Source organism: Exophiala viscosa, assembly GCF_022695815.1.
Source record: "Exophiala viscosa unplaced genomic scaffold EDD37scaffold_15, whole genome shotgun sequence".
Lineage (NCBI taxonomy): Eukaryota > Fungi > Ascomycota > Eurotiomycetes > Chaetothyriales > Herpotrichiellaceae > Exophiala > Exophiala viscosa.
The window spans coordinates 415,066-437,109 of NW_026944367.1; the positions used below are offsets into that span (position 1 = coordinate 415,066).

General features: G+C 51.9%; 12 protein-coding genes across 12 annotated transcripts; 4 read left to right on the forward strand and 8 right to left on the reverse strand.

Moving 5' to 3' along the window:
- The first annotated feature begins 637 nt into the window (after nucleotides 1-637).
- EDD37DRAFT_196730 (uncharacterized protein) lies at nucleotides 638-1,689 on the forward strand. Its single transcript, XM_062810146.1, has one exon. The coding sequence runs from the start codon at nucleotides 763-765 to the stop codon at nucleotides 1,507-1,509; it is 747 nt and encodes a 248-aa protein (XP_062665782.1). The 5' UTR covers nucleotides 638-762; the 3' UTR covers nucleotides 1,510-1,689.
- Nucleotides 1,690-1,794: 105 nt separating this feature from the next.
- Nucleotides 1,795-3,030, reverse strand: EDD37DRAFT_613600 (NADH-cytochrome b5 reductase 2; the record flags this gene model as incomplete). Its single annotated transcript, XM_062815468.1, has 4 exons — nucleotides 1,795-2,363; nucleotides 2,422-2,499; nucleotides 2,558-2,876; nucleotides 2,986-3,030. The coding sequence occupies 4 exons, from the start codon at nucleotides 3,028-3,030 to the stop codon at nucleotides 1,795-1,797; spliced, it is 1,011 nt and encodes a 336-aa protein (XP_062665783.1).
- A 175-nt stretch (nucleotides 3,031-3,205) lies between these two features.
- On the reverse strand, nucleotides 3,206-5,905 carry EDD37DRAFT_196905 (DNA cross-link repair 1C protein). Its single transcript, XM_062810149.1, has 2 exons — nucleotides 5,647-5,905; nucleotides 3,206-5,594 (listed from the first exon to the last, which is right to left on the reverse strand). Exon 2 carries the CDS (start codon nucleotides 5,465-5,467, stop codon nucleotides 3,371-3,373), a length of 2,097 nt encoding a protein of 698 aa, XP_062665784.1. The 5' UTR covers nucleotides 5,468-5,594; nucleotides 5,647-5,905; the 3' UTR covers nucleotides 3,206-3,370.
- A 576-nt stretch (nucleotides 5,906-6,481) lies between these two features.
- EDD37DRAFT_654458 (uncharacterized protein) lies at nucleotides 6,482-7,408 on the forward strand (the record flags this gene model as incomplete). Its single annotated transcript, XM_062818687.1, has 1 exon — nucleotides 6,482-7,408. One exon carries the CDS (start codon nucleotides 6,482-6,484, stop codon nucleotides 7,406-7,408), a length of 927 nt encoding a protein of 308 aa, XP_062665785.1.
- Nucleotides 7,409-7,567: 159 nt separating this feature from the next.
- On the reverse strand, nucleotides 7,568-9,090 carry EDD37DRAFT_196884 (uncharacterized protein). The gene is made up of 2 exons (XM_062810148.1): nucleotides 7,776-9,090; nucleotides 7,568-7,709 (listed from the first exon to the last, which is right to left on the reverse strand). Exon 1 carries the CDS (start codon nucleotides 8,900-8,902, stop codon nucleotides 7,793-7,795), a length of 1,110 nt encoding a protein of 369 aa, XP_062665786.1. The 5' UTR covers nucleotides 8,903-9,090; the 3' UTR covers nucleotides 7,568-7,709; nucleotides 7,776-7,792.
- A 285-nt stretch (nucleotides 9,091-9,375) lies between these two features.
- EDD37DRAFT_660095 (peptidase S8/S53 domain-containing protein) lies at nucleotides 9,376-11,389 on the reverse strand (the record flags this gene model as incomplete). Its single annotated transcript, XM_062819084.1, has 3 exons — nucleotides 9,376-9,716; nucleotides 9,776-11,095; nucleotides 11,155-11,389. The coding sequence occupies 3 exons, from the start codon at nucleotides 11,387-11,389 to the stop codon at nucleotides 9,376-9,378; spliced, it is 1,896 nt and encodes a 631-aa protein (XP_062665787.1).
- A 1,619-nt stretch (nucleotides 11,390-13,008) lies between these two features.
- EDD37DRAFT_613605 (uncharacterized protein) lies at nucleotides 13,009-13,764 on the forward strand (the record flags this gene model as incomplete). Its single annotated transcript, XM_062815469.1, has 1 exon — nucleotides 13,009-13,764. One exon carries the CDS (start codon nucleotides 13,009-13,011, stop codon nucleotides 13,762-13,764), a length of 756 nt encoding a protein of 251 aa, XP_062665788.1.
- A 420-nt stretch (nucleotides 13,765-14,184) lies between these two features.
- On the forward strand, nucleotides 14,185-15,626 carry EDD37DRAFT_675256 (uncharacterized protein; the record flags this gene model as incomplete). Its single annotated transcript, XM_062819536.1, has 2 exons — nucleotides 14,185-14,217; nucleotides 14,253-15,626. The coding sequence occupies 2 exons, from the start codon at nucleotides 14,185-14,187 to the stop codon at nucleotides 15,282-15,284; spliced, it is 1,065 nt and encodes a 354-aa protein (XP_062665789.1). The 3' UTR covers nucleotides 15,285-15,626.
- On the reverse strand, nucleotides 15,375-17,077 carry EDD37DRAFT_197135 (formamidase). Its single transcript, XM_062810151.1, has 6 exons — nucleotides 16,909-17,077; nucleotides 16,841-16,859; nucleotides 16,501-16,789; nucleotides 16,049-16,440; nucleotides 15,637-15,989; nucleotides 15,375-15,581 (listed from the first exon to the last, which is right to left on the reverse strand). Exons 1-6 carry the CDS (start codon nucleotides 16,981-16,983, stop codon nucleotides 15,465-15,467), a joined length of 1,245 nt encoding a protein of 414 aa, XP_062665790.1. The 5' UTR covers nucleotides 16,984-17,077; the 3' UTR covers nucleotides 15,375-15,464.
- A 516-nt stretch (nucleotides 17,078-17,593) lies between these two features.
- EDD37DRAFT_570370 (D-tyrosyl-tRNA deacylase) lies at nucleotides 17,594-18,106 on the reverse strand (the record flags this gene model as incomplete). The annotated part of the gene is made up of 1 exon (XM_062814273.1): nucleotides 17,594-18,106. One exon carries the CDS (start codon nucleotides 18,104-18,106, stop codon nucleotides 17,594-17,596), a length of 513 nt encoding a protein of 170 aa, XP_062665791.1.
- Nucleotides 18,107-18,488: 382 nt separating this feature from the next.
- EDD37DRAFT_660098 (1-acylglycerone phosphate reductase) lies at nucleotides 18,489-19,425 on the reverse strand (the record flags this gene model as incomplete). The annotated part of the gene is made up of 2 exons (XM_062819085.1): nucleotides 18,489-19,091; nucleotides 19,153-19,425. The coding sequence occupies 2 exons, from the start codon at nucleotides 19,423-19,425 to the stop codon at nucleotides 18,489-18,491; spliced, it is 876 nt and encodes a 291-aa protein (XP_062665792.1).
- A 917-nt stretch (nucleotides 19,426-20,342) lies between these two features.
- Nucleotides 20,343-21,706, reverse strand: EDD37DRAFT_196981 (RPAP1-like protein). The gene has a single exon (XM_062810150.1). The coding sequence runs from the start codon at nucleotides 21,687-21,689 to the stop codon at nucleotides 20,442-20,444; it is 1,248 nt and encodes a 415-aa protein (XP_062665793.1). The 5' UTR covers nucleotides 21,690-21,706; the 3' UTR covers nucleotides 20,343-20,441.
- Nucleotides 21,707-22,044: the final 338 nt, after the last annotated feature.

Consider the following 22,044-nt stretch of genomic DNA (forward strand, 5'->3'; position numbering starts at 1 on the left):
TTTTTGGTAGGGCTGCCGTGGCCCAGAGTCTTCTTATAGTTTTAGTGTTGACCTACCATTGTATTCACCAGAGCCGGCTATTCTGCTATTCGAGGCGGACTATGATGGCTTATGAGATCCCGTCCGGATCAGGGAGTGCCGTCGGAACAATGGAGAAACGATTCGTCCGAAAGTGAAAATATACGAGCCGTGACTTTAGGTGGGCCTCGCTGAGCTGCACCAAAGCACTGACCAGGTCCCTTTGGGCGTTGAGGGAGTTCCGTCAGCCTTCTGCTGGGGTGATAGATGTCTAGGACATTCTTGAGCAACCACAGTCACACGCGAGAGCCATTCTGCACAGTGCATAATCCATGCTGACCAACCCTCGCCAGCAGGCAGCTTTGGGGATGCACAAAATAACGCTTCTCGACCATCCGGCGTAACTTACCCCATGTGCTGTGCTGTGGCGTGGAGATGATGCAAGGCTCCAAGACTATCAAGTGGGAACTCCTTGCAATTCAGTGCCTGCAAGCGGAGTGTACTTCAGCTTGGACATCGAGTCAAGATGCATCACAATGATTGTGGTAAGGAAGATGCAGGAAGAAAGCAATAAGTTAAGCGCAGCCTTGGCCAAGCACGGGCGCTGTGTCGTTGTTGCCGAGGTATCTAAAGTTAGGGATACGGTAGCGTTGATATACGTACCTTTATCAATCAATCACTTTTCACGTGTTTGCTTCAATCATTGTTGCTTATGAGAATTAGCACGTGTACAAATTCGCAAGAATGTCAGGCCAGCGCGATGTTAGCATGGTGCTCGAGACACACACCAGCCTTGACCCGTCACAAAAAGATATCTCTGAGCCTCCCAAATCATACACCTACTACCATGCCGGCCCGCTGTTTACCATGGCGGAACTGCATACCAACACGCTACTATCTCAGGCCATCCAGCGAAAATCGTCCGGAAAGTTCATTGGCATTCTGCCACAAGATCTCGAACAACGAGATCAAAGTCCGCACGCGATAAGAGACGAGGACCTCCGTGCACTACTGTCCTGTGACCTTGGCCTATTTACATTCGATGGGGCCGAACTCGACGCAGGCACCGTGGTCGAATACATGTTCTCCAAAATGGCGGACATTCCTGCCGTCGTTCTGCGGTCGGATTTTCGAGGTTCTGGTGACCAAGGCTCGACAGGTGACGCTTGGAACTTGATGAGTTCCAACTGGCCCCGGACTGTGGGCGTGTCTGTCAATTCTCTCGTGGAGTATAAGTCTGCTCTTGCCAAAACTCTGTCACGGCTCGAAGTCACCAATCCAGGGGACCTTGTCATCGATCAAGTTGCTCAAAAGGTGATTGATGGCTTCGAGAAGGTCCTCCAAGAGCCACCAAGGATGCCCAAGGAGTTGAGGGAAAGTGTTTACCAGTGGCTGGCGCTTATGCCCGGCTTCAGAGACGGGAGCAATCACCGGAACGTCGAGATTCTTCTCAAATTATGCGGACAGAAGCAAGCCAGTGGATTATTATGACAGCAACCTCTCGATTGTCATATTGAGAGGTTGACCATTTGCAAGAAGTGTTGGTTGCAGGAGCAAGACCCTATATACAAGTATTATTTGGCCTCTACGTTGGCCAGTTCTGGTCTTTCTTGTATACACTTACAACTTTTGCCCGGCCACAGAGCCTGTACTCGGGGTACTCTTTCCGATGCCATGCTTATTATGCGAACTGGGCTCCTGTTCCTTGATGAACACGCCCTTGAGCCAGTCGTGTGAGAGCAGCACGGGCGGCATATCTATCCACTATCCGTGACTTTAAAACTTGTAGACCTGCTCCTTCGTATAGCCCAACTCCTTGAGTATGCCGGAGAGGTCGCCCTGGTCTGTAGGGCTAACCTTGGGTCCACTGATGGCCTTGTACATTCCTGGTGGGCCACACACGAAGACCTTGATGTTGTTGCTCTTTGGGTCTGGGATAACCTCCTTCAATAATTCCTTGGTGATGTGGCCCTTGCCGTAAGGCCAACTCTCGGGTGGGGTATCGACTGTGTAAAAGGCGCGGAAACGCTGAGGGAACTCGTTCTCGATCTTCTCCAACTCCTCCTTCAGCAAGATATCCTTCTCAGTGAGATTACCAAAAATTAGCGACACTTTGGTCTTGTCTTCCGGATTCTTGAAGATAGCTCGGATGAGTTGGTACATTGGGGTGATTCCGGTGCCGCCGGCGATCAAGGTGATGTGCTCGTGCTTGTTGGCGGCCCAGGAGTACTTGGGGATCGGGCCCTTGAAAGAGAGCATCTGGCCAGGAGCCATGGAGTGCAGATGCTCAGACATGGGGCCGTTGGGGTATGATTTGACCAAAAGCTCAACGTAGCCTCGCTCATCTGGAAAACATCGTGAGCATCGATCTGTTCTTGGAATGACAAAGCTCCCATCACTTACCTTCCTCATTGATGGGCGTGTAGGGTCTGATAACGGGCTTTTCGTGCTTGGGGCTCTGGTACTTCGTAATGACCGCAGCTGTAGTACAGATATTAGTGATCGCGTGACGTCTCGGTGGGTGCGCACAGGGACTCACAAGCGACCGTCAACCCTGAGACCTGATCTTTCCCGGGCAACTCAAACTTGAATCTCTTGGTGTTGTGGTTGTAGGGAATGATCTCGGCGAGCTTGAGGTCTACGAAACCTTGGTCACCACCCCGGAAAGCCTTCGCTGCAGATGTAGTTTCTGCTGCATGCGTCGCATCTTCGGAAGGCTTGGGCGGTGCATCGGCGGAGGCTTTGTTAGAGCCTAGGAATGTGTAGCCTGCGATACCTGCGCCAACAGCTGCGACGCCGACAATCAAGGGCGTGGAGGACGAGGATTTGGGTGCTTCGGTCGCGTAGCTGCGGAAGTTCTGGATGAAGCATGATTGTCAGGTCTAATAGCTAGGAAACCCTCATAGTGAGGATGGGAGAGACAGGGTCCAGGATGTCAGCAATTCAATGCTGCAGGCCTCAACTTACCTGACGCAGTGGTCCAGCAGACCTGATCACAGATCTGGCAAACATTGTGGCGACGACCTGTAGCTGAATCGGAAATCGACGAGCTAGGAGGGAACAGGACTGTGGTTGTGGAAGGGGATTTCGTGGCTCAGACACAATTACTAAGAGACAATAATGATATCGATGGAGAGAGCTTCGAACTTTGGAGAGGTGACGTCTTCGGCCCTGCCAGTCGCACAATTCGGACTTACAAAAACAGCGGCCTTAGTTCCGTATGTGATATGGCTCGACATACTCGTACCTTTGTTCTCCTTCCAACATGTCTACATGAGACTGGGTATCATAAAACGCTCATCAACGCCCAAAATCCCACAGTCCACTCTGCGCCGACGCTGGAAGCGATATGTTACAGTTCGACTTCTTCCTCCTCATGTCCTTTCCGACCAGCACTGCGTAGAGATAGGTCATCCCAGTTTTTAGCATCATTGACCACCAGACAACGTCTTGCAGCATTGTAGGCTTCCATCCTAGCCCATATCCGATCTTCGTCATCCCAACCATCGTCGAAGTCTTCACCATCACTTCCCATTTCAGGGTACAAGTCGTACCCATCAAATATTTTCCTGGAATGGTCTGCTCGAGAGTCTCTCTGGGCGATAGAAGCCTGTTCATCCTCATGGTCAATTGTGTTCTTTCCACCATTGATGCAGAGGAATGCTTCTCTGATCTCCTTCAGCCTGCCAGGCCCAAGATTGCTGCGGATAGCGGGTTGTGTATCCTCGACAGGCGACACAGATGGCTTCACCGAAGCACCTAGTTCGGCAGCCTCAAGGCCAACTTCTTTGACTTCTGCCCTTGCGGTTTCGAACACCTCGTCGCCTTCCAACGATCCATGTGTCTCTTGGGTAGCGTGAGTGTCTTGCGTTTCTTGCGTCTCCTGTTCAACCTCATCGTCATCTCGGAATATCCGTTTCTGACCTCTTAGTGCATTCAATCTTTGTCGTTCCTTCCAATCTTCTACTGTCGCTCGTGACTCCTTGTCGAAATGGAATTCGTTGCCAGAACAAACGTCTCCAAAGAGTACCTGCATGCTAACCTCCTCGGACCAGACTTCTGGCTCCACAGTACAAGGGCAGATGTCCTTTGGTCGAAATACGCTTACCAGATGACGCAATTCCATGTACGACGAGTGACGAGAGTAAGGAAAATGAATTGTATCGCCACGACCTGCGAGCTTGCCGAGTGGTCCATGGTTCATGTGATGTTTCGAGGCATCCCACCTCTTCGACAAGAGAGCCACAAAGTCTTTCAATGATATCTTCGCATCAAGGCTTGCATCGGGAATTTCAGTCCCTTCAAGTGTCACGGAGAAGTTTCCAAACCTCGAAGCATATTCAACCACGTCTTGTATATCCGATCTCACCTTTTCGTCGTCCGTGTACTGCGCGCAAAACTCCCCAAGCTGTTGAAGGGTTGCCGTGTCCTCCATTTTCAGGTCTGCTTCTTGATAAAGATCGCCTCCTCCGCCTCCTGCTCCAATTTCTAAGACCTCAGTACCATCTTTCAGTCTCGTGATGATCGGTGTGATCCACACAACATTTTGTTGCTTGCTCAATTGCTGATGGCATTGCAGGCCAGGCTCGCAGCTGTGAATTCTGCTGCTATTGTCTTTAGTTAGACATCCGGGCATTTGGCTGTGTCCGACTTTGTAACCTGTAAGTGCTGCCTCTTCAGTATACCCGGTAGGTCCATGCTTTTTGTCGGGTCCGAGTATTCGAAGTTGATACTCATTTACGTGTATGCGTGACTGAAGAAAGTTCGACAGGGCAGTCCACACATTTTCGTACCCTAACGTCCAAGCTCGGAAGTAAAAGGTTGTATCTGGAGGACATTGATCAACTTTGTCGAGCAGCTCTTTAATTCCTTCAGCTTTTGTTGGAAAGTCACGATACGGCTCCTCACGAGAAGCGAACGTCGTGTCCAAATAGATGCAATCCAGGGTCTTCAGACCACACGCATAAGGCAGTAACACGGGATTCTGCACAATCGAAGTCACCCACCAGGGTTCTGATCTGATGTCTCCTGTGTAAACGACGGCTTTTCCATTTCCTTCAATGAGGAACATTACTGCACCGGGACAGTGGTTGGCGTCCAGCAACGTGACTCTTATTGTTGATTTCGGAGACAGCTCAATTTCTGTCGCTGTTTGGAGTGGCAGCGGTCTGAGAATGGTGTCGAGATGGTGGTAGTGCAGCTTTCGTGATTCAAGTATGCCCTTTACGAAATTGATACGGTGTGGATACTTCTCCAGCTTGAGTAGGATATTCCTCGTGGTCGTCGTGCAGTACACAAATGTACCTTTGACGAATTCGAGACCCACGATATGATCGCTGTGCATATGGCTGAGAAAGTATGCTTTCGGTGGTGGCCTGTTGGGATGTGACCTGAAGTAGTCGATCCTGATTTCAGGAAACTCCCTGACGATGCCATTAAAGGTCGACATGGCGGATTACGAGTGTCTCAACTGCGTTCGCTCACGTTCGCTCAGGGACTCCTACGTACAAAGTCCTGGTACTTCGTAGCCGGCCCCAGATGCTCCGGATGAGGTCTCCTAAAGCAGAAGAACGTGGCTTGAAGCATGTCAGCCAGTCGATTCGTTGTCGCGGAGAAGGTTAAGCCGACAGAAGCCGCATACCATGCAGGGACGACGGAATGGACGTATGAGGTGATGGTACCGGAAATGCTTGCACGATGGATTGGCGATAGGCGGGCCACGCAGGGCTTGGGAGGCTCTTGGGGCGTAATGTAGGCCGGCTCATTTGCCTGTCCGATTGGAAACGGGTCGGACAGGCGGTCATGCACCACACGGTTCAACTGGACCTGACCACCTGACGATACAAGAAAAAACGGCGCTTGCACGCTTGAAAGGGTTTGGAATCCAGATGCAATACGTGTTTGGTTTGCCAATTCTTAGTTGCTGATGTGGCATTGAGGCAAGACAAGAAAAGCACGAACCATTCTTACTGCACCTGCATCTTCCACTTATCCCGCATCTTCACTCTTCTTTTCCTTCGTAGAGCCAACGCAGTCGTTGTTTGCTTGTGACCCATCCACTCACGCATTCGATAACCGAAACATACGTCGCTGTCTCAGTTGAAGCTCGCCAGCAGCAGTTAGTGAGGATTGTGGGCGGTGCCTGACCAAAACGAGAACTATCCGAATCATTCCTCCGCTTTGCGAGATCCATTGAACCAGCCCGAATACAAGTCTACGTAGGCATACGCTTCTGTCACCTGCCACCTGCCACCTGGAAGGTGTATTACCTCCACTCGAAAGCCTTCCTCCTGACCAGCAAAGCCACAATAAGTCCAAGGCATCAAATATCTGCTCTGGAGACATCCAAGACACATTTGCCCCTTGCTCCCTACCGTTGTTGCATGCGAACCGGGTATGCTCTGAGACCAGCAACGACACAGCCTTCCACTGCAGCCCTCGAACCGACCACCAAGCCTAGACGATGCGGAAACCGTCCATACCCGAGTTGATCTACCAAAGAACGTTCCCCAAGCCCAAGCAAGGGGATCCAAGTTCCTTCTATGCATTCGTCCACCGTCACATTGTGGCAGAGATCCGAACAGAGGTACAGACATACTATGGGGCTCTGGACACACTAGAAGCACAATATCCAGGTCTTGACTACACCTATCTTCCGCACCGCCGCCGGCTGTCGAGACACACTTGGCATAGGAGGCTGTTCCGTGTGTTTGATGATTTGGGGTTGACCAATGATGAGATTCTGAGTCTGTGTCAATGGGAAGGGACAAGAGCGGCCAAAGAAAGATACGAGCGGGAGGCACAAACGGAAGTCAAGACTACGACCGGCAACGACCTCCCTACAACGACCCGCGGATCCGGTCCCAGGGCGGTGTGGGAGGATTGGAGTCGTTCAGCCCCGGGCCCAGCATCACCGGCTTACACCGCGATTCCTGAAGCCGACGAGGTCGAAGACACAGATATGCCCGAACCTCAGCAGCCCACCGATGACCAGTCAGGAAGTTCAGAGTATGACATTGTCGGCCTGGTCCGGGATGCCATGCAAGAACGATTAACTGGGACCTCACTGGCAATTAGTGAAGAATGGGAGCAGTGGCTGAAAGATGCACTTGAGCGGCACACCGTTGACGTCGATGTTATCCTGGCCGCTGTTCAAGAGTTGGAGCCTCAAGTACTCGGTACTGTATCCGACCACACAGGAGATCTCGACTTCACACCTGCAACAACCCCTTCACTGTCATCTCCACCTACAGCACAGTCTTCCCACGGTCACATTTATGACGAGCCCCACGACATTCTTAATGATCCCGACACCATGAATGCCCATCTGGCAGTCCTTAACAGTGCGCCTCTGTCTTTGTCAAGATCACAGACCGAAGCAGCAAGGTAGATTGCCCTTTGCTTTTCTTATCCATTACGACACAACATAGCGAGCTAGGCTGGTACATGCATGCAGACAGGACGGTAATTTTTGGCTTTGCATTTCTAGCCCACCGAAAAGTATGGCGTATGTGCTTTATTCGATTCTTATGACAGGAAACTTGTTCTTCGAAGCGAGGCGTTTGGGGCTGGGCTGGCTGTGGTCCAAAATGCTTCGAAAAACAGCGGAGCGACCTTGCAGCAGTAATAATGGATGCCTGCCAATTTCTTGTCGAAGGGATGGACGGTCGGCTTAGGTCTCGACAGGCACTCTGAATGGTCTTGCACATGAGCATCAGATCAATCGAGAAAAAGGGTATCAACGTATGAATTCCTACACCGCGTTTCTTCCTCCTTAGCCAGCAGTGTTTTCTTTCACAACCCCTCTAGCAAACTCGCCAAACGTGAGAGCCGTCTCGGCATCCACGAGTTCATCTAGGTTAGGCTGCGTGAAGACAGCCAGCGTATTCCTCGCAATCCTGCTGCTGGACTCACAGTTTTTCGGGTCCACACCCTTGACGAAATGCGGCACAGCCTTGAACTTGCCTCGCGTGATGAGCTCTAGAGCCTCACCCGTCTGGAAGGCAAGACAATCTCTCGGGATGCTGACTTTGTGGATCTGGCCGGATCGCGAGAGTATGTATAAGCCCGACTTTGGATCCGGTGAGGCAGGAAGTTCTGTGTCTTCCGATGCTTCGTCGATGAACATTGCGCTCGTCAGGCCCGTGAGACAGCCGTGGTCGAGGTGCGTTGAGCACCATGAGTCGTCGACCTCTTTTTCCTCCGTGTCCTGGCTGCTGTTGCTGTTGGAGTGCGTGTTCTGTGAGGACCCATTGCTCTGTGTGCTCTGATCTTGGACCGGTATGGGGAAATAATGCAATAGTCTCGCCTTCGTCGTCGTACTTCCCTTCACTACTCTCTCTAGATACCCATCTTCATACCCCGAAATTGCGTGCTCCGCGAACCGATCGCACGCCCTCGCCACAAGCACCGCCGTGTCGATGATCAGACTTATCAGATCCTCTGCATCACTTCGAAAGCTTGGGATGTGACTGTCCTCAGGCCAGACGTTGGGCGCTGTGTATTCTTCAAACCCAGGAAATTTGGTCGCATCTGCGCCGTTGAGGTCGGGAGACTGATAGAAGGCGCAGTTGATGTAGTAGCTTCCTTTTGCTGTGTCGATGACTCCTGGTCGTAGGGTCTCGACGCCGTGAGACCAGCCTACTAGGTATTTTGCCGAGGGTTTGGTGAGTTGCGACAAGGTGGTTGGTGGGAGGGCGGCTAGACGGGAGGAATTGGACAGGACTTTTGTGCGAAGGGTGGTGAAGTTTGGTGGGAGGTCTTTTACGACGAGTATGCCTAGGCTGTCGGGACCGAAGGCGGCGAGAAGGGTTTGAAAGGGTATGTTGTTGGATTGGAGGTCGTGGAGGGAAACGGTCACTGGGGAGGCATGTTTTATGGCCATTGCTGCTGCACAGAGATAGTGGTGGTGGGATGGCCTGAGGCGAATGGGGTCGAGCCGTTGGTATAGCCGTGTCGCTGGGAGAGGGTGGATTGTGTCTTTTCTACTTCTAGCTTTCGAACGCAGGGGGAACTCTCGCTCGCCGAAGGCGACAATACGTGGTACTTTTTTTCTGGCTGCGAGGATGCAACCTTGTTTATCAATCTTTACCCCACAGTGCGGGTTAAGTTATCGTTAAGACGATCCCTGAATCACTTATCTTAGCGGGCTGTTCGGCAGTGTCCGATTTCCCTTAGGCGCCACCCGTGCTGCGATCGTTGTGTGCACAGAATACAGAGTAATAGGTTTCTCGGTACCATAGACATTACTGGTATGTACATTCTATCTCAGCGGCCATTATCGTGTATTCATTCTGTCCTGGCAACAGTATTCATCGAGACCATTCGCCAGGCTGACATATGCAATCATCTCCACATCTACTTCTTCACCCCGAAGAATTCGAGGAGGTCTGGCAGATAAGGAGTGCCCCAACCACTGACGGCATCCCAGCCGGGTGCAGCAGGGAACCCAGTGGTGTTGCAACCCTTGGACGAACCATTCGTGACATCCGTGAACAATGTGTGGCCAATGCTGTACAGCCATGGGTTGATGAACCCCATGGGCGGCTTACCTTCAGCGATCAAGGCATCGTTCAACAATGTAAAGACTGAAGCACAGATAGGCGAGGAACCAGATGTACCAACGAGGCCCAGAGTGCTGCCGTTCCAGATCGTGGGGAAAGTTTGTCCGATGCACGAAATATCGGGATATGCACGTCCTGCGAAAATGGTCAGCGCTGACAAGCCACAAGTAGGGATTCACCGTCGGAACACTTGCCTGACTTGTTGTAGAAGCCATCATAGAGACCGTCGAGGCTAGCAACATACGCATCGACAGTGGACGCTTGATAGGCTGGCATGTCGAAGTAGTTACTGAAGCCCGCACCACTGGCGAAGGTAAGGCCGGAGCTCAGCAGTCTATCAGCAGCGACTTCAGGATAGTTTCGGGTGGCGCCAACAGTGGTGACATAGGGGCAGTCTGTTGGGAAGCTGGGGATGAACATGTATGTCGTGTTGTCGACGTTGCTGTAGCAGGTACTATCTGCCCCAACGCCAAAGTCACCGCTTGAGAAGAACAGGGTCACGCCTCGAGCACCCAACTGGGCGAACTGGTTGCACACTGCTTGGGCATATGATCGACTGACGGTCTGCTCATCGTCGCCATACGATGTGGAAATGACTTGTGGGACCTCGTCGTCGGGTAGTCCGGCCATATACATCGTCCAGGCAAGATATGGCTCGTCGCTGTTGGTGGGGGTGTTGATGTCTGGCATAAAGGTAGGGTTTTCACCTCCAACGTTGTATGTCGTGAGTGGTGTTGGATAGCTGATTCCGATGATGTATTCGGAATCAAGGTTTGCTTCTCTATCGTTGCCATCGGCAGCATCGCTCGTACCATTATACACGTTTCCGCCAGCGACGGAAACCTCGGTGAATTCCCAGGCATAAGCTGTGGCCTCTGGGCGATATTTGGACAAGAAAATACTGATGTCCGAACGATTGGAACTCTCGCCCAAGTAACTCGTATGTGCGATCTTGTTGATACCGGCAGCCTTGACTTCGTAGTCGAGCGTACCGTACAACGTTCGCAAGCAGTCTGGAGTGACGGCACTAAAATTGCAGGCGGCTTCCACGGTAGCATTGCTTGGAAGAGGAAGGGGTGCTGGTGGTGGACCCCAGTTCTCGACTTCCAGAGCGTGGGAGGACCTTTTCTCGGCTGTCAAGCTGCGCTTGACGATTTCGTTCGTCCTCTCCCGTCGTCCATTCAACCGTGCCCATGAGTTGGTTGGCTGAACTGTACTGATATGCTCATGGAGATGTAGCGGAAGGGAATATCCCTCTGTGCGGACCATAGTCGAGCCGTCATCGTGTTCGTAAACGGAGTACTCTGTGTCCAGCAAGTCTTCTACGGCTTCCACTGGGAGAGTGACCGAGACGAAATCCTTGGCGGGGCTGTACTTGAGTTGATCAAGCTCAACTCCATAGTCTTCGAGCCAGGCGTGAACCGCAGCAGAAGCGTCTTTGGATGGCTTGACCAGCTCATGGACTTCCTCGGCCGACAGATGTTGTCCGTAACGAGAATGCGACGGGTCAGACACTATAAGGACTCTGTTAGCCATTGCGTGGTGAGCTTTTCGGGTCTGGCTTTCTGTTTACCTTCGTACAAATGGCGCTCAAGCTCAGCAAAGCGACTTTGCGTGAGGCCGATTGTGAGATGGATCAAATGATCTTCCGGGGCACGGCCTAGGTTTGCCCATGCTCTTGGAGCAGGATGGTAGTCTTTGACAGCGAGGTCAGAGCGACGGACAACTGGTCCTGCAATGGAGGACTGAAAGCATGCCAGTAATGACAAAGCAGTCGCCACAATGGCGGATGATCGTAGAGGAGCCATGGCGAGTGTAGAGACCACCGCACTTGTAATGAGTTACGGAGCGGAGCACGATAGAGAGATCTTGAGGGTGTTTCCGAGATGGGGTTTGGGTATCCTCACCTTATACTGCAACCATCATGCCATCTTCTGTTTCCGGACTGTGTGCATGGGAAGTTCTTCTGCTAGGTCCAGGATGCATGATGAAGGACGTCATTTGGAGAAGCTTCATGGTCAGGTACCGTCAGGGTCAAGGATTCGATAGATGGATGTAGCGACTGAGGTCGCATTGAAGCTGTTAAGCCCATACTAGCTTTGCAGTAGACTGCGCACGACTGGGCCGATCACTCACATGTCTCTGGTATGGTAAGGAATACGAAGCAAGGCGATTGGACAAGGATTGATGAACTTCTAGATTGAGCATAGAAGAGTGGTATCTGAGGCAGATGATTGGGAGGTGGACTGATTGTAGAGGCGGGGACGCCGTCGTGGACTCTTGCCTGGGGAGATAAGCATTATGGAGCCGGGTTGAATCTTGAAAGCTTGCTTGCAAGGTGGATGCAATGGTGATGCTACCTGATATGCCTACCTGCCCCATTTGGGTCGCTTGAATGGATCTTCGATTGGCAAAACCAAGATAGGACTCAATCTCAGAGGGTCCGTGTCGGTATCGGTTCGGCCAGGATCAGGTAGTGGTGGGGTGATCATTGAACGAGAGATCGAAGAAGCAATTGCGGTCTCCAGCCGACGTTGTGGCGATACAACCATACAGGGTGTGCCATGGGGAAAGCAAGGTCGAATGGATGTGCAGGCATGTAGACAACAACTGGTGTGTAGAAGTAAAGGGCTGTGAAGGTCCCTCGTACAGTAGATGGTTGTGTAACTGTGTGTGCTGTGTTTAGGTTGTAGTGCAAATGGGCGGTCACAGGTGATGCTTCAACAAGCCCATTTCAACCTCGGCTCTTCCATTCTCCTGTGCAATAAGAAAACATCCCTCTGGTCTCGTGCAACCTTATCATCCTGTTTTCTTCTTGTGAACTCCTTGCTCGTCATCTCAATATGATTGCGATCCTGTGCGAAACATTAGAATCGTCATCTAGTCCGAGATGGCCCTCTGCGGACGCGAGATGCTGTTGGAGATTGATCGGACTTCTGCCGGGTGAGATAAGTCTCCTGTCGACCAGTGAGTGCGACGACGTCGTCGAGCTTGTTCCGAAGAGAAGTCTTTACACCAGTTCCCCAGGCAGAGGCACAAGTGTGTATCATTCCAAACATCACCCAGCGCAAATATGATTAACAGAGGTGAGTCTGAGTCAAGACGACACAATTAGGCAGCAGGTGGCCTTGCCTTGGGACATATTGCACACCATCCAATCACTGCTGCCACATCACACGCACCATGGACTCATCAGCCTTTGCCACGCTTTTCGTGCATCACGGTTGCCTCGTTTGCAGGGGCTATTTGAACGTGCTTCAGATCTCCTCAAGTCCCGGATATGTTGTTCGCGAACATCTTGTCGAAAACATTCAAAGTCCTTTATCTTGCCAACGCCACTACCAAATTCACCCGATCAGATTACATTCCCTGAAGCCTCAGCCTTGCAGCAACCCATCCCACGCTCCATCCCACGTCTACGGTCGACATGTGCCAGCTGTTCATCCCGATTTGCCCGCTCGTCCTACACTCCTCGACCTACCCTCATGATCCCAATGTGCACGACGTCCAACTAAAACCCGCCGCGGACGCCAAGTTACTTCTCGTATACTTGACGAAACAGCCCGACATGGGACTTCTGAGCTCCGAAGTTCTGAATCAGGCGAGAATGAAGCCCAAAGCCTGGGAGAAAGCAAAGCTATACAATCGCACAACCTGGCACACATGTTCTTGCTTCTTCAAGAGCGTGTCCATCCTTCATCCTGCTCAGGGTCACAGCAAGCCAGCCATGCGTCCATCTCTTCCCACTTGTGAAGGATGTTCTAAAGCCGCAGAACTTCTTCGCCCCTGTAGACTGGGCGGCCTAGCCGTTCCACGATTTGTGACCTCTCCATTTTATGAGCGTTGCACCTTTTCACCAGTGAAAGGCGTCCTCGAGAGGGGTCGGCACCATACTGAACGCTTCGGATATCTGGCTCCATTGACCGGCCGACAGTATGGCAGTCAAACCCAGATGAGATCTGGACTGCCAGATGGATTTATAGGCGATGCGTCAACTCAGAGACAAAGGGTTAGAGACGAGTACCACGATCGGTCATTGAATTCGCGACCCACCCAAAATGACGGTCGCCGAGAGACTACTCGTCCATTCCTACCTCAGACCAGTAATTTCCAACACGATCTGGACTCGTACTTGGCTGAGACGTATGGAAAAACCGGGAAGGAAGACAGGAAGACACTTTGACAGGACCATATGTGTTCAGTCTCGAGCTCAAGGGGATCAAAGACACAGTGCTGCTGGGATGGCAGAGCTGTAACCTATCATGACTACCTTCGACCATTTGGCAGCAGAGTAGTGGCAGAATGAGATCAGAGCTGTCCGAATGGGATCTTCTATGGCTCCGTGAAAATGTCTCAGCGTACAAGTCTGCATAATTGACAGTGTCGAACTCATTCGTCTTAGGATGAAATTCCTGGTAAGCAGCAGTTGTCCTACTCGTAACTGCAGGGCGGGTTAAGGCAGCAACACGTGACGTGGGGAATCTACACAATTCATTTGTCTCTGCTGTTCTTCCTTTATGCAACTTGCACTTCAAGTCCATGGCAACTCATATCTCACCATCCGGCTCGAGCAGATGCTAGCCCTGTATGATCCAGGCTAAGCATGCCAGCACATGATAATGTACTACATCTGACAGTAAGTCCAGGTGCTGGGTCGACTAACACAGTTAGACTCCTGCTCCTACAAGACGTTTCCTTCCCGCGTCCAGTCTGAGGTCCTCATCATCTGCTGCCGGTACAGTGCGCAAAACTCCTTTTCAGACCTCTCGAACGACGCAGGCACCCTTTTCCACCCCTTCCTCCACTACGGTTGCACGTTTTCAAAGAGGCATTACACAGAAAGATGAGATAGATAGCAGTTATGATGACGATGATGAGACAGAGTCACCAGACCTCTCACGGCGCCGTGTGAAAGCCACAATTGATGATATCGTTGGAGCCGAGACTGAAGATGTCGCTCTAGCATCTCCGCTGTTACAGCGGACCAAGAGGTTTCAACCTCCAACGAAGAAGCGCAAGGTCTCGCAGGTTGAACCAAAGCATGGCGAACCGATTACTATATCCTCATCCCCGGAATATGACAACCCGGACGATTATGAAGCGCACGACGGCACCCAACATGCAGGGTCCGATATCGAGGACACCAACCTCGATGATCTGCTGCAGGTGACAGACACCGAAATGTCATCGAAGCCAGCCCGGTTTAAGCCCCCCAATGCCGATCTGATTGAGTCTATTCCATTATCTAGAACAGTCTTCAGAACAAACCTCGAAGAGGGTCAATCGGGCTCTACAGCGACTGCCCCCGTCCTTCCTGACGTATTCTCGCCGTCCCGCCGTAAAGGGAAACGAGATTTTCTCCCCGGTGGAAGCGCGGAGCTGGTCAGGGAATGGGTTCTTGATATTGCTGCCCAGGACTCAATTACCCACAACTTGCCCGAGGATATCATCACCATCACGAGCACCCGAACTGATGATAGTGGACGCTTCGCAGTTGTCCGGGATGATACTGGCTCACAATGGCTTCTGCCTGAACAACAGCAGAAAGCAGGGTTAGGCGGTAAGATGGACTGGCGTCACCTCCGTCGCGATTCGCAAATCCTGCTCAAAGGCCAGGCAACAAAGTGGGCGCTGGAGTCTCACGAACCAGCCCTCGACAACGTAATTGTAGCTGGATACTGGGAGCTTCTTTTTCCCAGTTGACCCTTTTAGCAAAATGATACAACACTCTGCGCCACGGCCTACGCGAATCAGGGTTATGTTGTAATGGCTTGCAGATATTGCTGGCGTGACTGGTGGAATACCATGTCTTAGGGGCAAACAATATCTGATCCATCTCTCCGCTTTGATTCATAGCCAGCTCAACCGATATGTACACCTAGCTTACTTGCTAGCCATAGCGCACGATCCAAGGTCCAACTTCTTTGCCTCCACGGACGGTGAAATGTCAAACGAGAAAATATCCATAGGCAGACCGATGGTCGTGCATGCATTGGGAATCTGTCCGGCTGTGTCAGCAGACTGGGGCTATCAAAACAGTATGTGGTATACTCACATCGACAATGCCCGCCACATGTCCCTCGATCGGAATACAGCTCAACATCAGATAGATCTGATAGTCATTATACCCGAAGCGTCTGAGATACTCGATGACTCGGAGACAGGACTGGCGATACGCGACCGTGGCATCCATATAGTGCTGTTTGCCGTGCTCATCGACGCTGAAACCTTCAAAGTAAATCATCCGTCCGGGGCTGAATTGCGGCTGGACAGGACCCGGGATGTAAATTGGTGATTTGCCGCCCACCATCCCGAGCTTGGCCTGGCCATCCTTGATGACTTCGACCTTGACGGTGATGACGCCTGCGATTTCGATGGCGCCGCAGAAGGAGATTTCACCGTCACCCTCTGCGGACTGTTAGTCTCGTGACGGTGCGAGTGGTGCAGAGACGAGTAGGAGAACGTACGCGAAAAGTGCAAGTCGCCAACAGAGAATTTGGCGCCCTTGACATGCACAGGCAGATACACCTTGCTCCCGCGCGATAGATTCTTGATGTCGCAGTTTCCGCCGTGCTCCGGACGACCTGGGATCGTGCGGGCACCTTCTTTGCCGATCTTCGTCTTGGTCTCTTCGTCGGCACTGCCCGCGTGCACGTTCTGAGGCTGCGGGGGTTGAGCGACGATGCGCTCGAGCGTGGTTGTCTGGATGAGTTCGCCTTCGCGCTTGTTCCATTCGGCGAGGATTTCATGGGATGGCGCGCAGCCCAGGATGCCCGGGTGGATCAGGCCTGCGAAACGGACACCTGGGATGTGGCGGGAGGAGCAGAAGATGCCTTCGAAGTCCCAGATGGCTTTGGCACTGTGGGCAAGTCAGTGGGTGCGTGGACAAGGACGATACGAGCAGGGGAACTAGACATACGCCTCTGGGTAGATCTCGTCAAGGAAGCCGCCTCCATTGTCTTTGTGGAAGATACCCGTGAAACCCCATGGGTGGTCTTGGAACGGTTGGACGTCTTGGATCTCGACGAGGAGAACGTCGCCTGGCTCGGCGGTTTCGATCTCGAAGGGACCGGACAGGTAGTGGATCTGCGTCAAGTCGACGTTCTTGACGTCGTCTGCGCTGTCGTTGTTCTTGATCTGTCCGCCGGTCCAGTCCAAGCACTCAATCTTGACGGTCTCTCCGTTCTTGATCGTTCCAGCGAAGGGGACTGAGATATGGGTGTTCAGTTAGGAGTCAGAGTAGCTTGTAGTCAGCGTACCGTCAGGGTGCCATCTGTTCTTTGTAAGTGTTAGTTGTGGTGCTCCAGCTCCAGGTCCCAATGCTCACGTGTAAATATGGCTGGTCCTTCGCTGGCTTGTCGAGATCGACCTTTATGGCGGTTCTGAGGGGTCCACTAGGCATGATTTCTGATTGCTAGAGTGCCTTGGACGGATTCCCAGGCACTGAACAGGACAGACAATTGAAGAAGTTTATAAAGCTCAAGGTTGGACAGACGTTGACTGCAAGAAGGGCAGCTTGCCAGATCAGCTGCGAATCGTATGCTCATATGGATAATTGTTTACTGCTTTGCGGGGCTTGATAGTCGCTATCTTACCCCTCATGGGCAGCGATAGGCACTTGTCCGTTGGGGTTCGTCATTGATTTGTCGAAGCTTCGGATTGGCATTTGATAAGAGCTCCTGCATGCTGTCCATAGAACCCAATGATGACCCCTTGGTCTTTTTGCTTTAGGCCACGAAAGGCAGCTCTCCATGCTGGACGACCGGATGTCTGCCCCGCCTGTTCCTGGAAGAAGCCTGGAGTTACGTAGGATTGTATATAATAAAAGGGTTGCTTGACAGCCGTGGGCGCCTGTCGACTTTGGGCGGGCTTCTCCTTTGGACTGAAATCCAGCCTCGGAAAAGGGATGGAGCCACGCTTTTACCGTGTATGTTGATGCTGAATCTGGACGTTCCTCATGGCCTCCTGAAAAGGTTTACTCATCAGACACGTTGACAATAGCATAGTGACGACTAGTTGGCAGATTCTGGAGCTGGCGTCGACGATGCTGAAGTCGCTGTTGGTCCCTTTCTGGCCGGACTTGTATCGATCTCGAGGGTGACTGGACCATCATTGACAAGGCTGACCTGCATCATGGCTTGAAAAACACCGTCTTTGACCCGTTCGGCATGATAGAGAGCACGAACCTGGGTCAGAAAGTACTCGTAAAGCTCCTTGGCGACCTCAGGCTTCGCTGCGCCATGGAAATCCGGCTTGTTGCCCTTTTTCGTGGATGCAAACAAGGTGAATTGAGAGACGCACAAGACCTCGCCTTCGATGTCCTGAACACTCTTTTTCCAATTCGAATCGTTCTCATCGGGCCATAGTTTCATCTTTAGGACTTTTGCAGCCATGGATTCGGCATCTTTCTTCGTGTCATGAGGGCCAATCGCAGCCAGAACCAATATTCCCCTGCCGATGGCCGAGACTACCTGGTCGTTGACTGTGACGGAGCTCGACAGTACCCGCTGCAGTACTGCTTTCATGGCAAGCCGCGGTCGTCGTTCAATGGGATTCAACGTTAAGAAATTTATGTACAAGTATGAATGAAAAGGATACATTCATGGCCGCAACGGTACTGCCCAAAATCGCCAAGAGTCGTGATCGGTCTGGTATCTGGCTGACTCCCTAATGAAGACGACTTACTTAGTTAAACGTAGCCCTTATTTAAGCTTGGTGCTCACGGGTCATTTAGCCTCCCGTTCCCGTCAAACCCTACCTTTTTCTCAGGTACAGTACTGGGGGTCGGCTCGCTGCATCTTTGCTCTTGCATGCACGATGGCTCGAGAGCATGACCTCGTTCCACTGCGTCCACTCAACCCAAGAGTCCCTGAGATAACGCAATATCGAGCTGCTTGAAGACACTCCTTACTTCGTCTTGATCGAATTCTGCTTCTTGATTTCTTGCTCCAATACGTCGACGCCGCTCATCTTCTTAAGAAAGCCGTCCGTAAGCCATGTGGGAAGGCAGCTGACCAGCCAGATTTTAGTTGCGTCCGAACCTCGCCAGATTTCTCTCGGAGGAGTCTGTTTCGACAAGTCGCTGACTACACGTGCGGCCCATTTGTCCACGTCCATAAATTCGGGACCAAGCTCGCCGCCAATCATCTTTGAGATCTTGCCCTCTATGGGCTTGTAGATGCTGTCTTTGGGCAACTCAGTGTCATAACGCGTGCCCATATTTGCAAAGAATGTCGTCTTGACGGCGCCGGTACGTAAGTCGACCACTTTGATGTTGAACGGCTCCAATTCGAGCCGCAAAGTGCCGGTGATACTGGCTAGTGCAGCCTTGGACGCATTGTACGTAGCCTGCCAGGGCAAACCTATTACGCTAGCGATCGAGGTTTGGTTGACCACCGTGGCGGCGGGAGCTGCAGCGCGCAGCAAAGGCAAAAAGAGCTGTGTCGTGCGAATGACCGTACAAACGTTCAATCTGAAGAGCTTGTCTATCTCTTCGATGTCGGCGTCCATCTATCAAGGCGCAAGATCAGTGGGTGCCTTATCAAGGGTAGAAGGGTGTGGGTTGGCATACAAGCGGCATACTGTAACCTGCTCCAGCGTTATTGATCAACATGTCGAGCGAGCCACCAGTCAAGCTGGAGACCTGTTCGACGCATGCTTTAATCGAATCGTCGGTCAACACGTCAAGGGCCAGAGTCTCGATTCCAGCCGCTGTAAGAGATGCCATTTTGGCGGGGTTTCGCGCCGTCGCGAATACTCGATCGCCCCGTTTGTGGAAGGCTGTGGCCAGGGCTGCTCCCAGGCCGCCATCCGAGCAGCCCGTGATCAGGATAGTGCGTGTCATGATGGAGGAGCGCTACTACAACTCTGAAAAGTGGTTTAGTACTGGGAATCAAGGCAGGGCAAGTAGAGAATTTGGAGGATAGCCTCGACTCTTTAGGAGCAAGGACGTAGGTATATATTTGCAGCACCAACGTCAGGCACCACATATATACTAGTAGTGCCCCGTAAATCTCCTGATCAAATTCCGAGACCGAAGCAGGTCGTGCGAGATTCAGCAATATGCAGGCTCCACCAATGGAGCACCGCTTAGAGAGGAAGGGACTTGAAGATTCCATAATCTGCCTCACAAGCCGCCCGTGCGGAGCGGAGCGGAGGCTCAATTGTCGCCGGCCTCCGCAGCTTAACAGAGGGATTATCTAACATTGCCGATCATCTAAAGCCGTCATACCTAACACTGACAATGGATACTCCGTACTAGTAGCCGCCTGGTTTGGAGGACTATCGAAATTTAGTCTGACGCAAACGCGTCTCTATGGTCAAACAGGCCGTGCTTTTCAAGCCGGTGAAATCTAAGCAGCCAGGGCAGCTTAAAACGGTCCGTCAGGTACAGATGCTGATAAGCGATGTACTTTTCATCTGTCTTAGGCCTGAGGTTGCAGGCTGCAGCTGCATTTTCCACACCTATCGGCATGCTGTTCATCCGGACGGACGGACGAAATGCCAAACACCAGACGCGTCAAAAAGAACGCCTTTGACGAGGCGGACATGCAACGCGTGTTTGGCCATGACTGGCGCAAATGTAACTTCGCAATGGCGTTATTTCTCCAGCAGCCTCGTCACAGGCTCATACATAGATATGAGCAGCAACAGAGCCATATAGAAACCACATCAGGGGCCACATCATTCCGGCAGCGGCACTCAGATCTTGTGCTTCCGGCGGCTGGTGATATCTGGACTCTGGATCCTGGACTTCGGTTGGTGAGACTGGCGCATCCCCCTTGTTTGAGCATGGATATTAGTGCCTGTTCATGCCAGCACTCTTTCGTCAATGGTTCTATCATCGTACTCGTATTGACCTCATCTTCCCAAGGTCTGGCCCGGTTTCAAGACACCTCGGTCGCCGCCACCTCCCTTCCTCCAAAGCCACAAAGCTTCGGTGGCATGCGCTTTGGCACTAACATGTCCGCCTTGACGGTTTGCTTCTGCCATCATCACTTCCACTGGTTTTTCCTTTTCAATGACTGACCATAGTGCTTCGTGAAGTTCACTCCCTCTAGGTCCAAAGTCTCCTCGTCCCAATCTGTAAAGGACTCGACCCAGGATCTGATAAGCTATGCATCGTTGGTTGGGCAGTGTCGACCTTGAGAGCATTGCAAGTTCGGGTATTGTATAACCTGCGCTGCTTGGAGCCTCACCATGATGATGCAGACCCTCTTTGACATCAATTTCCAGGCTCTCCTTGGGCGGTATCAGGCGCCCGTTGAATCCAAAACGTAGTGCGGAGGTCAGGTACGATTCTTTTTCTGGGTTGTATAACGAGTCCTGCTTTTCTTCTTCGGTCGGGTCTTGTAACCAGGTCATGGAGGAAGGGTCGTGGGGAGTATCAGGGAAATAGTGTGATTTGAGCTCAGAGAAGAAGGCTGGGTCGTTTGGATCTAGAGGGACGTATTCGTCTTTCGACCGAGGTGGTACAGGGAAGTGCATGGAGGGGCCAGCTGGTTCACCATGTGCTGGCAATGTTGGTACTGGAGTATCTTCGAGAGTGGCCGAATCGAGGATTGTACCACTGTTTTGTTCCCTTGTGTCCTCATCTGGATTGTCTTCAGGCCACTGCTGTTGATCCTCCTCGATGTTGGCACGCTTCAGAAGACGCTCCACAAAGAATGGATTCAGGTTGCGCATCAACTCAGCTCTGGCCTCCTCGATATCCTCTACCGACATCTCAGCAATACGTCTCGTGTTCTCCTCGCTGATTTCCGCTTTTTGCTGGCTCTCGAGATCCACTCCGTATTTCTTGCCCACATGATTAGCGATTGCGCGGTCTGAAGGTTCTACCTCGGTGGGAACCGAGGGTCGTGCCGGAGAAGGTCTGGCTTGTTGTCTCTGTTTAAAGGCAGAAATGTTGCGCCGACTTTTGTGTTCGGGGAATCCAGATTTTGAGGATTTCTGGGAAGGCGCTGCAGGTATGGCTTCGGCATCGTGTTCTCGGACTTCCCTCACGGCAAAGGGGACGTCCAGGTCTGGTGAAGTGGCATCGTCGATAGGGTTGAACGTAAAGCCTGGAGCGTCGAGGTCGAGCTCAAATCTTTGGCCAGGTATCGCCATGCCGTGGTGGTGTGCAGGTAGATAAGCGTGGAAAATGCCGCCTGCGTAAGGAAATCTTTTGTACAGACCGCACTCCGCATCGCGGTCGGGTATATGATTATCTAAGCCCGTTTCAAGCTAGGCTGGACTGGACTAGCGTGATCGACTCCCAATCATCTTACGACGTTCAAGGGGGAAGGATTATCACAGCGATGAAGCAGAAAGATACTTATCCAAATAATGGGTTCGACTATCAAGGGTTAAGGCTTTGGGAACTTCCAAGGTTGCTGAGCTGGCGTCGATCAACACAACAGGCCACGAACAGCGAAATTGTTTCAGCGTGTCACAGAACGCATGCACGCAATTCGGAAGAGGC